Source organism: Lissotriton vulgaris, chromosome 12 (assembly GCF_964263255.1).
Source record: "Lissotriton vulgaris chromosome 12, aLisVul1.2, whole genome shotgun sequence".
In the NCBI taxonomy this organism is placed as follows: domain Eukaryota; kingdom Metazoa; phylum Chordata; class Amphibia; order Caudata; family Salamandridae; genus Lissotriton; species Lissotriton vulgaris.
In genome coordinates, this window is record NC_141700.1 from 83,910,812 (window position 1) to 83,927,409 (window position 16,598).

The 16,598-nt window shown below is 42.9% G+C and overlaps 1 protein-coding gene across 1 annotated transcript in view; it reads right to left on the reverse strand.

Annotated features, from left to right (window-relative positions):
• The window catches only part of TMPRSS9 (transmembrane serine protease 9), a 123,287-nt gene extending 121,695 nt beyond the window's left edge, over window positions 1–1,592 (reverse strand). The window contains exon 1 of the mRNA XM_086947258.1: window positions 1,435–1,592. Coding sequence (XP_086803384.1) covers window positions 1,435–1,576 — 142 coding nt within the window. The 5' untranslated portion in view covers window positions 1,577–1,592. The remainder of the gene's footprint in view (window positions 1–1,434) is intronic.
• Between the last annotated feature and the right edge of the window lie 15,006 nt (window positions 1,593–16,598).

Consider the following 16,598-nt stretch of genomic DNA (forward strand, 5'->3'; position numbering starts at 1 on the left):
TTGCCCTTATGAACACCTAGGAAATATCAAGCAATACTTCAGATAAATCAGATCATTGCTGAACATGGATTTGATGGAGCTCGAGTTGTGGATCACTCACAACTCACCACTAGCCTTGGCACAACTTGTCCATAGCAGCTTTAGCTACATGGTTCTTCTTTAATGAAGACTAAACATATACAAAGACTATGCTTGATAAAGCAATAGGAAAATGAAGACCACCTGATAAAAACACTTGATTGGCTCCCACTGGTTTATAAAATAAAACTCAAAGCCCTCAATGATGCATTGTATAGTACGGCAACATTTATATAGCACTTTCTACCCCTATGTGGGGAGCTGAAGAACTTGCTTGCATGGTTAGCAAGCTACACCATGTTGGATGTGCGTTTAGAAGGGTGTTGTCTTTGCTTTAATTCTAGGTGGGAAGTGTTTCCAGGTCATGCATGATGACCATCATGGTACTGTAATTGCGTTATATAGTGCTTAGCAGTGTGATGGATAAAGGCACGTTGCTTCTTTTGCCCAATGCCTGCCCGCCCACCCCAATCACTCGAGGCCATGTGGGGGGCGGGAGCCACCCCCAGTTTGAAGACCCATGGTACAGAGTGACTGAGAGTTGACAGAGTTTGAGGCAGAAACAAAAGAAAATCCCCTTGCATGACGACAGCGAGACTGTCATCTTTGTGCCTTGGTAACTACTTTCCCAAACCAATCAGATCTACACAATCCTCCTACATCTGCTGATCCATTTAGATTTGTAGGAAAACCTTTTGAAGTGGTAAGATCCATGATTCGTTATAAAAAGAATTAAATAAATACATAAAGGCACTAACACGCAGATCTTAAATTATTACGTTTTAACATAGAAATCCTATTCTCCCTTCTCAGTGTTTTCCAGAAAGCATAGGTGACTTTCTGTGATGGACTTCATAATTTGTAGGCATCTCTAATAGTGAATTTAAAATGAATTTTGCCCTACAATTTCAATCACGTAGTCAAGTATGATCTGCATCATTTGATAGATTTGATAAGAAACCTATGCTTGAATTTGTTTTTTTAAATAATCAGAAAGAGCTCATTTCCACACATAATTTTTCAAATACAATGCATGATTTATTTATTCATTGTACCTGAATATCTAATGATCATGAACACTAGAGAAGCCATGTCTGACTGGTAAGTCTTTGGGAGACACCCTACATCTATAAACATACTATAAAAAAAAATCATTTGATGACAATTGAATAAAGAGGAAAGTGATGAAGCATAGTTAAAGAGTTAGAGAGAGAGGAGAGAAACATTTATAGTAGATTCCATGCATGCTGGTCTTTTTCACCGAGCTATCTTAATTATAGCCGTACAATTGCCACAAACTAGAATATTCCTAAATATCTCAACAACAGAAATGTTAAGTGGGTCTTTTTAACTTACTTATTAGTAATCCCAGGAAAATACAGATGACAAGAACACCAAGAAGCAAAGACATGCCCGTCCCTTTACAACATGATGTGTCTGAACATCTTGGCTTCCGTATATCCAGCACTATTTCTTTTTCAATATCCTTTTGATCCATGCTTTTAAAATCCCTATCAGGGAGCCTGAAATGAGAAGAAAAAAAGATTGTACAGTCATGCAGTATTTAAAGGAGGGATTTCTTACAGCTTTTATCAAAAGGTGCAGTGATTTCCTACAAGACCCCCACTTGTTGAGTGTTCATGCAGAAATAATTAGCTTACTAAATGAGTTCAGACTAACACAAATGACTGCTTCTATACACAGTCATGTTTCACCCTCAAAAGAGTGAACCAGGAGCCCCACTACCTGAAACACGTTGATTGGTTCTGTGTACTATCAGCAAAGATCATCGCGACTATAATCCCTTCATCTTTATGATATCAATAACCTATATGATAAAATAACCATTGTATAACTGGGATCAATTGTCTATTGTTAAAAGATATAAATGTGATTTGTTATCAAATGATACAAGAAAAAGGTGTACAATTTTTAAACAAGTAAACCATAAAAAAAAAGAGTATTTAATAAAAAGAATATTTTTCTACTTCTTTGTTTAATTTAATTCATAAATAGAAGTGTTCAACGTATGGTTTGCTTTTATATATATATGCACGGAACCCGGTGCTGCTTGTCCATTTTTTCAAAACTAGTTATTCCTTGCTAGGGTTTATCCTTTAAGGCAGGGGCCCCATAACTTTTACTAAAAAGCCCCACTACCTGCATCCAGAATTGTAGATTAAAGTTCTTACAATGTCAAGTTAACAGAGCTAGATTAGGATGTTAAGGTGCTGGTCACAAAATGGTCAGTGATTCAGTTAATAAAGGATTTGAAATTGATCATTCTTTTGTTATATGCCCCACCATACTCTTTTCATTCTCTTTATCTTATTTTTGAAGAGCAAAACAAGACGTATTGTTCAACGTTTCAGTGATGATTTGCTGAATGTGCACATACAGATGTCCTGCCTTGCGGACTCATTGAATGCTATACCCGACAGAGGTGGAAAGTGAATTAAATTACTAATAGGCGCTCAGTATCTCAAAGGGTTGGCTGGTGCCATTGCTTTTAAAGTATAGTATTTTTGAGTCATACAGTTAGGCAACAGCAATGATTGCCCCTTGTTATTCATCCTCCTAATATGCAGAAAGATTGATTTCTCCTAAGGTTTTGTTAGCAAGAAAGTCATGTGTGGTAAATAATCTGAATAACAGTGGTTGGAAACTATTCTTCGCCAAGAATGATCATCTTCAAAGATACTTTATTTGATTAAAAGAATTGATCATAAAAGTACAACAGCTCAAATTCTTCAAAAACAGTAGAGTTGAACATTTTAACAATAAAAACAATAGAGATGAAATTAAAATTGTATAGTTTTAAGACATTGGGTAGCAGATTAAAATAAACACCACCACACAAATATGAGGGTCTTGTAATGTCTGAAAAAAGAGCAGGCCAGGCCGCCATAATCTTAAATTGTATGTTTTCAAAACCAATAAAAGAAAAAGCCGGGTATATTTAAGCTAAAAATTACAGAAAAATATCAAATGTAAAAGCGTTTGCTGGTTTTCACCGCAAGGACAAACAAGAGCAACGGACCCCACTACATTGATCCAAAAGGGACATAGAGAAGACTCCATATATTGCCAAGTCTAAATTTCAACAGGGCTGGTCCCAGTGGTTAGACACAAGCAACAAATATGGTGGAATTCCAACAGGGGTTAACAATGAAAGATAGTAGGGTTCTTAAGTTCATCCGCATCCCTCCTTCACCAGCTGTCACTGTGGAAAGTGCGCTTCAACCAAGTCAAATCGGACTTGGAAATGCACTTGGGGGGGAGGGAGGGGGATCATTAAAAAGAGAAGGCCTCCAGACGTGTCACGGGGGCTACCTCGAGGCTCTGTATGGCTAACACTCTCGTGCCCGGTATATAGGCCCGATGTCCCACACAATCACAATCTGGCACCGTGCGAACAAGCGACTCGGATGGACCGACACCCTATCACTGTCCACCCCACTTTGGACTTCACATAAACTCGGCACATTATGTCATTATCGAGGCTTTCGATAAATGGGACACAATAGGCATATCCACCATAGGTGACATGCTTCGCAAGGGCAAATTGCTGACATTTGAAGAGCTCCAGACATGATTTGGCCCACTCTGAGGCTTTCCGATACCTCCAAATTAAACATGCTATACTTGCCAACGTCCCGGACCTCTCTTCTCTCCCACAATCCTCGCCCCTCGAGGACAGACTGTGAGAACCCATTCAGGCCAAAGCAATATCCTACACCTACCGTAAATTATGTAATAACATGCCGAACACTTTCCACCTTTTACGAGATAAATGGCAGAACGACATCGGAATCTTAGATGAGGCTGAGTGGCAGGCGGCATTGATGCCCCCGCGCGAATCAGCTATCAATCACAGATTCAGACTTATACAATTAAAGATATTGCACAGAACATACATGTCCGCTCCTCTTCTGGCCAAAATTGGTAGACGCTCATCTGACCTCTGTCTCCGTAACTGTGGTCAAACGGGTACCTTCTACCACATTTTATGGGAATGCCCTGTGATGCAAGACTTCTGGAAATGCGCCACCCAGAAAATGACTGATGCAATAGGAAAACCTGTCCCTCTGACCCCCAAGTGTGAACTCCTCAATGTATGGGACCCCACAGATCTAACTGCAATGGAACAACAGTGGGCGGCTTTGGATTTTCTTTTACTGAAACGTGAAATAGCTATGCATTGGGGCTCACCGTCTAAACCGTTCCTGATTAGGTGGGTAGCTGCTATGGATGTGTGCATGTTGTCCGAGAAAACGGTCTACAAGATTAGGGGATGTCCTGGTGTTTGGGATAAGAAATGGGGACGATGGAATATTTATAGAGGCAAACTGTGTACTTCCCCCTCAACAGACATGGGAATGACCAGACCTAATCCCCCCTTGTAATCGTGTTTGTGGTGCACTGCTGTAATATGCGTGTTCTGTGTCAAGATTGTAACCTACGACTGTTTGCTAAACATTACCTCTGCTTTTGTTCAATAAAATATTTTAAACAAAAAAAAATAATAAAGAGAAGGCCTGCCCAAACGAGAAACGCGTAGATTGACATAAGCCAGCAATGGAATGTGCTTGCCAGTATCATAATTTTTGTAACTCATTGATTTAAAGTGGCTTTGGTATTGTGCCAAAATTGACAACCAAAGTCTCAAAGGAGCATGTTTAAATGGGTCCTCACCTTATCATAAGCCCAGCTCCTCATGGCAAACAAAATAGGGACAGCTGGGGGGCTGGGATAATAACCTCCAATAGAAGTGGTTTCCCTCTGTCTGACGATAGGAGGCTGCTGCGGACCCTCAGACTCCAGCACCATTGGTAGCAGCTGGCACATTATACATTGTGCATTATACATTTCTAGAAAAGCCACAATCCGTTTGCCCCCAACCAGAGGGATCAGATTGAAAAGAGCGCCAATCGACTGAATATTTAGCCGAGAGGTTGTATCAGTATACCAGGCTCCACTCGAGTCAAAATAGACTCCCAAATATGGAAACCTGCTCACAGCTGACAATATATTGGAATTCAAACATATAGGTCTCAACTTTTGTTTCTTAGCACCACAAACTGTGATATGGGACTGTGAGTAGTTAATGTCCATCTCGACGGCTGATGTACAAGAAGAAAAGGCCTGTAATTGCTTCAAATTCGGGGTGTCCAAGCTTTTAGCACAGCATGCAGTAATGCGGAGATCTACTGCTTACCTATCTGGGGTACGTCCTGTCCACTTTGAATCAACTGATAATTACAATCATTAATATGAAGGATAAATAATATATATATATATATATATATATAGATATATATATATATGTACTAAAATATATCTCTGTGCAAACCAAATGGCTTAATGCACTCTTCGTTTGGTCCAAACGTACGCTTGCTGACAAGTTTGAATGAAAAAAAGTGCAGGAAATTAACAGCAGTGCAGGAAATTAACAGCAATGCATGCAAACAACTGAGAAAGAATACTACTTATACGGCATCATTTCATTTGGCAGGATTTACTATACCTGTTATTTCTCTTTTGGGCTCCATTGCAGTACACGGGACCACTACTAGTACATCTATTGAAGGAAACCATCTGTTTATAAAGACACACATATGGACGCTCGGTGACTTTGGGAGAACCAACATCCCTTGACACTACGGAACGCCCACATTGAAAATGTGACGAGTGGAATATGCTCTCTCACAATGGCCATTGCCCTAAAGAAGTTCCAAGTATGGAAATGAAACTCGTTGGGTGATTTTCTCAGTTCGCAGAGCTTTTAAGAATTTAGAATAAAGAAATTGATTTTACATATTACTACATGGCTATTGTACTCTTTGATCTGTGAACCCCCATTTTACAACAAATGCATGCAAACCACTGTCTAGTACCATAAACCATAACTTAGACCGGTTAACCTGGTCAAATGCACTAAAAGGGTCCATAAAGTGTATGCACAGCGGGCAACACATTGCTACCACATTTACCTATATGTAGAAGAAGATTGAGGCACTGGACCTAGACCGTCCATAAACCCATGCGGACACAAACTCAAATTATTTTGAACATTGGCCCACTATCTCAATTGATTAAAGATCACTTTTCCTAAGATGATCACTCTTCCCAAGATGATCACTCTTCCCAAGACGATCACTCTTCCCAAGACGATCACTCTTCCCAAGATGACCACTCTTCCCAAGATGACCACTCTTCCCAAGATGATCACTCTTCCCAAGATGATCAGTCTTCCTAAGACGATCAGTCTTCCCAAGATGATCACTCTTCCCAAGATGATCACTCTTCCCAAGATGATCACTCTTCCTAAGATGATCACTCTTCCTAAGATGATCACTCTTCCTAAGATTTTAGCCGAATAGTCAATAAGGGAATTAGGATGGTAACGGCGAGGGTCAGACCAGTTGCCTCTTTCTCTTTAAAAAAATCGGTACAATCACAGAAGAGGCTCAGGTAGTGAAAAAACAGACAGATGAAAAGATTAGACGGCAAAAGGGCCAATAAGTCCAGAAAGGCATGTGAATAGGTCAATCGGAACTCTATCCGGCCAAGTAGCTTTATTAGAGGGCCATTAGCGAAGGGGGGGGAATATCTTCCTCAAGATCACCTTTTTACATGAGTTTGAGAGACACCCAACAACAGCATTCGAGTTGGTACTGGTCATAATCAACTTGAGCTACTGCACCTCTCTGGTTAGCATAGACCTTGCGTGTGCCATGGGGACTCTCGGTCCTGGGACTTATCAACACATGTTCTAAGCACAAGTATAGTTTCAAGGGCCCATGAATAACCCATGAAGGTCTGCATGCGATGTGACAACCATTGGCCAAATTGCTTAGTACTTTGACAAATATGTCAACATTTTCCAGGAAACCCATTCCACATTTCAATTCTGGCAGTCACAATGTTCAGCTCTACACCCTTTGTCCTAGTTTCCGGTTTAGATCCTGTGCCCCTGAATCATGTCCATGCATCCCAAATAGCCTGAAACAGCCTACGCACTGTAAGTCATATTTACAGCACTGTTCCCTCGTGGTGGAAAATACCAGCCCGGCCAGTCACACCTTTCACCACTGACTTACCTTTATCTTTACCATGACAGCCCCCCTACTTTTTGTGTATTAATCTATTCAGCAGCGGCCAAGAAATCTCTATATGCGACATAGCTATGCTGTCAAAATTACGATGACATAACAAGACATCAAAATGATGAAATTCAATTCACTGTCGTTTATAACTGGAAAGGAGTTGTTTGCATGAGAACATTGGAAACCTTTTTGGAATATGTAGGGGCGTGTGCTAAAAACGTTCGACATTTGGGAACTTATTTTGAGTTTGGTGCATGGGATACTCCTACCACCACCGCGGTTGACTTGACCGCCATATTAAAAACACATTGTAGCTTTTAACACTTGTAATAAGCCAGACTTCTGGGCCATCTGCCATGTTTGTGAAAAAGGATCCTGCCAACCAACCTCTACAAATGGCCCTACTGGCTTCATAAAATAAGGAGGTCCATTTATATGAAGTAATTTAAGCCAAATATTTAAAAAGCACAAGTGCGAAAGATCTGGCATTGACACAATCCCCAGATTTTAGACTCCTCAACACCATAGTGAAATGCTGGCCCAGATTTTCTAGACATTAGGCAATGCTGCATTCAAACCTACAACGCGGCGTTGCAAGAAAGGAGACAAAAAATGGATAGCCACATATTTATGGAGAACTACGCACTGATGAATTCAGCCACGCTTCTGCACGAAATGCGGTTAGAGAAAAATACAGGCATTGAGCCACTCCAAGGGCGAGCAAAAGGCATCTCACATCTGTACTCTAGGTACATGACCCAGGACAAATTTGCAGGCAATGACAACCAGCCATGGGTAACCAACATAGAATGTGTAATTTTGTCAAGATCACACAATAGGCATGGGACGATTACGTCATAGTCTGCTTGTCCATTGTTTGTCTCGGTTATCATTTGACACTAGGATTCCAAACATATCTGTTAGACTAGTTTAGAATATTTTAGCCATGGCTACTTCCACTGTACCATCTAGTATCACAACATATAAGCCAAGAAGAACAGCTAACACCAGTGTGCTGGAAACCTCTTCAAAATATGTGCTTCCAGCTCCTGTAGGGTGAAGCTGCATGGCTAAAATCCAGCAAGGATGTCCCCCTGGATGCACATCAGAGACAGCTTTTTTTTTGCATTTGAGTTGATGTTGGGAGCAGGTATTGGTCCATGATTGACATAATACTCCGCCCCCACCAATTGTCCCGCCCCCTCAACTGTCCCACCCCCTCTCGTTCTCTCACACTACAGTGAAAATATTTTTTAAGTTGGCTGGTCTGATATCTGCCTTTTCTTGAATCAGTGGGTGTTTGCATGGTTACTGCCATGCTGCTCACTCTTTGCATAGATTAGCGGGAGTTTAGCTCCTAACAAGGCCTTGACGCTCCTCTTGCGTTCTTGTTTGAGCCGCTTTGCCGTGAGATTTATCGCTCGGCATCTCATGAGCACTGGCATAAAAGCCAAGTATACCTAGACCTACATTTTTCAAATTCAATTTCCATATATGTGTATTCATCTCAGATGGGAAGAAAACCTGGACCCGCGACTGCACACATCAGATGAAGATATCTCTGGAAAATGTTTTTGCAACACCATTTTTGCAGAAAGTTGATCAGCACCATAATAACCAGCAGAGTTAAGTGGTTTCTCAAATTAAAGTTCTACAGCATTTTTCTAAAAATATTTATTTGCTAAGATTCCATATGCAAGAAGTTTTCAAGAGGAACCTATCAAATAAATCAAGTTTCCATGTCTGGTGCAGTAGACAGGAGTAGTACTACTCTGCAGCAGCAAATAATGCGGGTAGCAATATTTTGGTGGCGACTGTACTGGGATTGAGTGAGGTAGTGTGGCTCACTGGTTAGAGGCGGCAGACTCGAGAGCAGAGGACGGCCCGGGACCAGGGTTCGATTCCCGGCGCGGCAGGTTTCTGGACCAGGGTCAGCGGACTCGATAATTCTCTCGCCTCGGTGCCCACTCTGATCAGCGATCACACTCGGCAACTCTGGGCATTAGCTGGCCTCATCTTCACTAACGGCCCCACCAGACCGCCGGGGATGCCTGGTCTCACCCTGGAGATACCCATTAAGGGACCATCTCTCAGGGAAGCCAGGAAGGGTTTCGCAGCGGTCGAAGCGCGGAAATACTCTCCCGGGAGTGATTCTAGCGCTATATAAACACGCAAATTAAATTAAATTAAACGGAACCCAAGTATCACAAGGGACCTGGTGTATTTAAGAATTTATAAATAAAATGATCCCCATGCATAAGATAACGCTCTTCATTTAATGAAAAATATACATGAACATAGATATACGACTGGTGCCGGTGACAAAATCATGCTCTGTGCTCTGTTGTGCGATGCACTAGTGAATAAATTGATCAACATGTGTATCAGGTAAACAAGAACACAACCCGTTTGATTAAAATACAACAATGTAAATAGGGTCCATGTTAGAAGTCGTACGTTTAAGTTATATTAACTGAGCCCGCTCACAGAGGAATGCCCCCAACACACACTGCCCAAAACCAATCCCTTTCTTCTTGACCTACAGTGAATTTTCCAGATTCCTCCCGTCAATCCTATTTTCTTATGCCTATAGCATCAGAAACAAACAGAGAAATAACTGAAAAAGAAAATATAAAGAACTTTATTTCTTGTCAGGAGAAACATCTACAAGATCCTAAAATCTTATACAGTCTCTATCCTACTAAACAGACATATTCTGACGCAATACCCCGGTAGTGGGAATAACGCCTTTAATATTCCTAAATATAATAACCTATTGTTCTTATATCTAAAAAAAGATTTCATTGGTCTAAACGTTATTTTCACCAACTGAATATTGACAAAAAAAAAATCAATTAACACCAAACTGCAAAAAATTGCATTGCGCCAGTGCAAAGTTGCTCAACAAAAATGTCTCGCACAATTTTTCTGGACATTATTGGTCTACGGTGAGGGTCTCTGAAGAATGAAAGAGGTGAGAATTCCAAAAAAGGTGAGCAGGCGTAAAGCTGTAGCTGTAGGGGTGCACCGTATCCCCCCTTTTAATGTCCCCTTCCCACTCCATGCTCTTCCACCCTCTAAATTGCATTCTTTTTTTACTGAGCCCGTGAAATAAAGAAAGTGGAGCCAAAGGGTCATGGTTGGCCAAGCAGCCGCACTGACCTGGGTCATCGAACCAACAACCTCTTGGCGCGAGCAACGAGCCTGTGCGGGTTAATGCATCTCTTAGCGGCCATCTCGATGACAGGGGCAGGGTGAGAGCACAGGATCCATCTCCATTACCCTTCTGGCGGTGAAAAACTCCAGCCTCGGTCACTCCACATCGTGCATCCATTTGGTCCCGAAGCCAAGTATTGCTGGATCTAGGAATCGCTGCCAACGCCGAAGTCACGCTTGATCGAACTTCGCCCACATTTGCCAACGATCCCACCTTATCGCTCTTACTCATTAAATTTAGATTTTCCAGGAAGAAAATAAATCCAATGCTCAATTTCATCCATTGTACTTTATCTTCTGCTTCGGTTCTGCTTGGTTTAGTTTTATCAGCTGTTATGCATTGTAGGAGCTGTTATCGCTGAACATTTATTCTGAAGCCTAGATGCCACGCGACTGTGAGCGACTGACCCAAATTCCAATTCCAGAATTCTTTTGAGGCCATGCCATATTCAAATGTTGAGACTAATTAGTAGATTTTTAGATTCATTAGGTTTGGGAGAAATTTCCATTACACCGGAATATCTAGCATTATTTCAGAAATTTAGCATTACGCTTGTTACTTGAAATTCCCAAATTACGCTGCTATCCACGTTGCGTGTCATTTGCAGCAAAAATGTAGGACGAGCACACAGGAACAATATGTATGACCAGAAGGCTAGCAGCTGCTTTTTGCAGCTCTAGTTTAGGCACAACATGCGTCCTTCCGTCCAAAATGGTGGTTTTACAGTTTGCGTAAATACGAGTAATGTTGCACAATTTTCCCACATTCTCATGTAATTACAGATTATGTGAATTTCGCACAGACCTATACTGTACTTCAGCCTTGCTATAATAGATCTATTGGTTAAGTAGAAATTGTATTTGTGTGTTTACAGCCTCGCGTCTAGTCCAATGTTAATTACCTGATCATTACTTGCGGAATAATATGCAGACGACTTAGTGCCATGATTGGCAACACACCCCAACCACACCAAAACAGAGCATGCATGATGAATAAATAAATACCCAACACAACTTTTGTTTGGGAAAATATTGCTGCAGGTTTATTCCGTACAAAAGTATGCAATATGGTGGGTTATCTTACGGGCGATCCAAGGGCAGGCAGCAGTAACCAACCCATGCTGCCCAGCCAGCCTGATGAGCCAAGCGCTGTGAGGAACCCAATCAGTGCTACCTTATGGGGTGATCCTCTTTGCCGGATCACGTGACATATTGGTCCCTTATTACTCACGCCCCTTTCAGGGCAGAGCGTAGCAAGGCAGGCCCCCGGTTGCTCAGACCCACAACCGCCCGAAGGAAAAGCAGGGCGCCAACGTAGTTCTTCCAGGAAGCTGCCATGAGGCTCCTGGTATTTGGCTCTGGCACCACTGCAGAGGTACCCTTCTGTACCCATATGCTACCAGATCGCCCTGTAACTCCACCTGCAACACAAGAAAAAACATTACCACGTTCTATGTACCTCGCCTGCAACCCTCACGCCAGGTAAGTGGTAGGGTGGGAGAAGACGTGACCGGCGCAGAGAACGCCAAAGTGGCCGGGGGAGGCATAAATAGCCTCCCCAAATCCTCGGCGCGCCAGAAGAGACACGCATCGCACGCTAAGGCTAAAAAGAGGGTGAGGACTCCTACTAAGTCCCAAGCACTGGCAAGGGTGGTGCAGTGCCCAAATGGCACTACAGAGCTGCCCTTTGAGGGTGGGCCCCTACGTGGCCACATTTTCCAAACAATTGTGAAAATAGTAGTACTGATTTGCTGGCATTTTCCTCCAGCTATATCCAGATGAAAATTGCCCTTGCAAAAATTAGGAATTATTATTAATTACAGACACAAGCATCACCGGAGGGGGGCCACGTCGACCAACTGACGTGCGCAGCACTACGAAGGTAGTGCTTGCGATGACCGCTGGCCGACGTACGCAGCGAACGGGTTAAACAAAAAAAATATATTAAAAGTTGTTTTTGTGGAACAAAATCAATCCTAAACCAACTGGGAGAACACCTACAAAAAAAAAAAACACACAAAACGTTTCTTAGAAGAAAGTTTCCCAATTTAGAAAGTTGTGCGAACACACAAATCTTCCAACTTTGAGAAGTGCATCATTCGCGTTCTTGCACAATTGCACTTGCAGTAATTTGATTGTGTGCATCTGTACTATGTTTTTCTTAGTCAACTGTAGTTGCTTGTGTAATTCACAACCAACTACTCTGGGTGCAGCCCGCATTCCCTTTATGGCACGGGCACAAGCATTGGCAAAGCCAATAGGTCTCACATGGTTCTTTTGTTGCCTTTTCCCCTGATGCTGTGTAGCATCAGGAAAAAGCAAAATGCTCTTGTAGTGCTGTACACCATCAGCACAAAGAAAGGCGTGATTAGGCAACCACGTTATTCAGTTAGCACCGTAGGCATGAGGAATTATGCGCATGTCAGCGTAATAATAATGCTCGAGACATTTTCCTTTTTTTTTAAATTTAGTTACAAGATGTTTCTCACCAGTTGACATGTAAATATAAAAAAAATCCTTTGTTGGAGAGAAACTGCTTTCTTCATTGAAGAGCAACCTGGTAGCAAATCACTGCTGCATGACAAAAAAACAAGCATTGGTAATGCCAATAGTTCTGGCCTAAACGGAATCTTGAATAGTATTATGAAACATTGTAAGTAGATGGCATGGGAATGGATATATATTTGTGTAGAAGAAAATAACTGTAGAGTAATATTGCTGTAGGTTAAAAGTTAACGTGACAGTAGCACTGTCAAGCCAGACCTAAAAATCCATTCAGGTTAATGACTGCCCTCCTCCCATTTGTGCTGCTGCGAGAGAAAAACGCCATAAATTATCTAGATATCCACGGGCCTGATTATGACTTATCGGAGCGGGCGGCACGCCACCTCCATATTCCCGCACCACCATGAGTCGCTGCAGCCCACCCACCCGATTACAAGTAATTTTGTGCTCTGGCGGGCGGTGCGGCCGCTCCGCAGAGGTGCTGTTCAAAGGCTCTTTGTGATCCTCAAACAGCACCGCAGCGGAACTGCCGCTGCACGTTCCTGCAAGGGAAGGAATGCATCACGTCATGCATTTCTTCCCGTCGGGGTGTAACTAGAGGGCGGCACCACAATTACCCCCCTGCAAAGGGGCAAGAGGGCCCTGTAGGGCCCCCTTTCTTTCCTCACTGCCAGCAGTTACATGGAGGAAGAACCTCCATAACACTGCTGGCGGTGAGCAAAGTCCTAATGCGCTCAACAGTGCCTCAGGGCACCATCAAGCATCTTGTGGTCCTCAGTCCGCAGCAGGACCGACAAGGAACACGGTTCCCTGGCGGTTACAGCAGGGCAATGGTGGTCCGACTGCCAAAGTCCTAATCGGGCGGTCGGACCGCCGGTGCGGTGGTGGCTGGACCGCCACCCCCGCTAGTCTGGCGGTCCTCTAGACTCGTAATCAGGCCCTATGATACTTTAGTAGCATTACAAAGTCAGGTGTCTGCCCCAGAGAGTTCAAGCATAGGCAGCTCGGTAAATGAAGTGATGCAAGTTGAGTGGAAGGCAGGCACTTTTTTTGTGGAAGCACACAACTTCTGCCCAATTAAAACATGTGCTCCCCTCCAACATACCCCAGTAAGACACACACAGCGCCAGGAACTCAAGTAATTGCACTATAAATATTAAAACACAGAGCAGGATACAGCAACACAAAAGACGGACTAGCTTTGGCCCACATAGGCGGCCATTCTCCCCAGCAGACACTGGGCCTCCTGTCTGCAATCCTCACAATGGCCGCCTTCTCCGCCGCGTCCTCGGTGCCCGGTCACGGAGGACGCTGCCAGGGAGCACACACCTGTCATAAACGTCCCTTTCGCTGCCTGTTTGTTGATGAGATCACTCAAATAGTTTCTCTTTATGAAAGCCATCCGGGCATTGGATACCCGCCTTTCATAAAGGTCGACGGCTGAGCGGAGGGAGGGGGTGTAATTATTCCAGGCTCCCTCGGATGTCTTTGGCACAACAAGGCGCCTCTGACCCGCCGGCACAAAGGGCCCATTCTCTCGGAGGCCTCTGTTCCGGGAAGGTGGCCCTACGAGATAGGCCTGGGGGCGGTGGACGACCAGTCTATGTCGAGGCAGATGTGTGTGTAATTACGTCACAGGCCGGCATTGGCCTCTGAGGCCAGAGACAGCAGGCTCCAGGATTGCATTCCAGAATCTTCCATATCAAACAACCTCATTAAATCTCATTACTCTGCTAAAATAACTGACAGGGCGGGTCAATGGGTTGTGCACCTACTGCAGAGATGTGTTTACCCTGCAGATTAACTTTTTCAAATCCTGGCGGGGATGACTCTGCCTTTCATCCTTCACTTGTTTAGAAAAGAAGAACCACTGAACTTGTGTAATGTTAGCAGTGGTTTCTTAAGCTGGTAGTGTACATACACCTGTGCTATAAAAGTAAATAACAGTAGAGCAACATGTCCCGCTGATTAACAGTGTTTATTTACCAACCTCCAAAAGATGAAAGGGTGAGGCAGCACCACAGAGATCTTAAGCTGCGCCAGCAAGTTGGATATATTTCTCTACAGCAGGCATGACAACACACTGATCTACCTAGCTTTACTCCCCCATCAGATATACTGTGACCAATTGATGAGCGAATTCTAATTCTATTTATGTAGCACCTACTACTCCTGGTGAAGCATCAAAGCGCTTTTTCAGCGAGTAGCACACTACTCCAGAACCCAAAAAGGATTAGTGGTGAATTAGTATAGGGAAATATGAAATTATTTGAGTGGTGGACATGTTAAGTCTGTTATTTGGATTGAAAAGGTTAGTGGAGGGATGGAAGAGGGAAGGGTTTGCATTTATATAGCGCTTGCTACTCTTGATGAGGTGTTGAAGCACTTTTTGGCAGGTAGCCCGCTGCTCAAGGGTGGCCTCTGCTACTCCTATGATGGTGGAAACAACTTTTTTGCCTAGCACCATGAATACCAAAATGATTGTACATATTTATAGTCACTGGAATTAGGCAACAGTCGAGTATCATATTAAACTGGAGGGTTACAGCATGTAGGAAGGTAAACTGTAAGAACCACAGTTGATGGACAGAATGTAGAACAATGTCTTACATTCACCCCAGTACAAAGATCTGGGCCTAAATCCATCGTTTTTTTGCACTCCACACCACCCTAGGTCAGACAATGGCTATATGCAAATCAGCCTCATGGGAACAGTCCAGCCCCAAACTACCAAGCCATGTCTTTCCCAGACCGGAATCAAGCATCCAAGGACTGGTTTCTGGCTATCAGCCTTCTTCAGCCTGGATAGCTTGACTCCAAGTGATGTGGAGAGCCTGGGACTCACGTCTGAGCATACCCATCCCATTCGGGGTGAAAATTGCAAAAAACACAGTTGATGGACAGAATGCAGAACAATGTCTTACATTCACCCCAGTACAAAGATCTGGGCCTAAATCCATCGTTTTTTTGCTCTCCACACCACCCTAGGTCAGACTGTGCAACATCTCATTCCATTGAAAGCAACTCTGCTGAACAAGGTTTGTGTTTATTATATGTGTTTTATTAGAAGGTACTGTATGATTCAAAATAATGAACTTGAACAAGAGGTGCACATTTGTGTGATTCTTCTTAAGTCTGAGTGTCCTGTTGAAAGAACTGCAGCTTTTAGACCAGTATCGGTGCTGTGAACATGCATGTGTTAATAGTAAAATAAAATCAAGAAATTGTTGTAAGCATCCTATTTGAATTATATTTAAGCATTTAAGGTTCTTCTTTACTGTTACAGAAAGAAAGCCTTTCCTCAGTCCGCAAATGGTTTAAATTATTTGGGGGAGTGGCTTGTTAATTGGCTTATCGTAGCAAACAGCTGGCGCCTGCTTGAGTTTCTGCCACAGCATTGTTTAAAGTCTGTAGCAATTATCATTGCTTTTGATCCATTTGAGTAAATTATAGTTGAACATGTGATTGGCAGAGAAATTAATCAATTATGCATGACACTAAAGTGGGTCACATGGTAAGTGTACCATGGTCTGCACATTACCCAAAGTTCCTAGGAGAACAGCAGGTAGTAACGGGCATGTCTGCTTCCTGGGGCACTTTTTATTTATTTTTTTGAGTTTTATATAGCGCTGGCTAGACCCGGAGGTATCAGAGCGCTTTACATAGGGTTCCACAAAGTTATAAAATAAC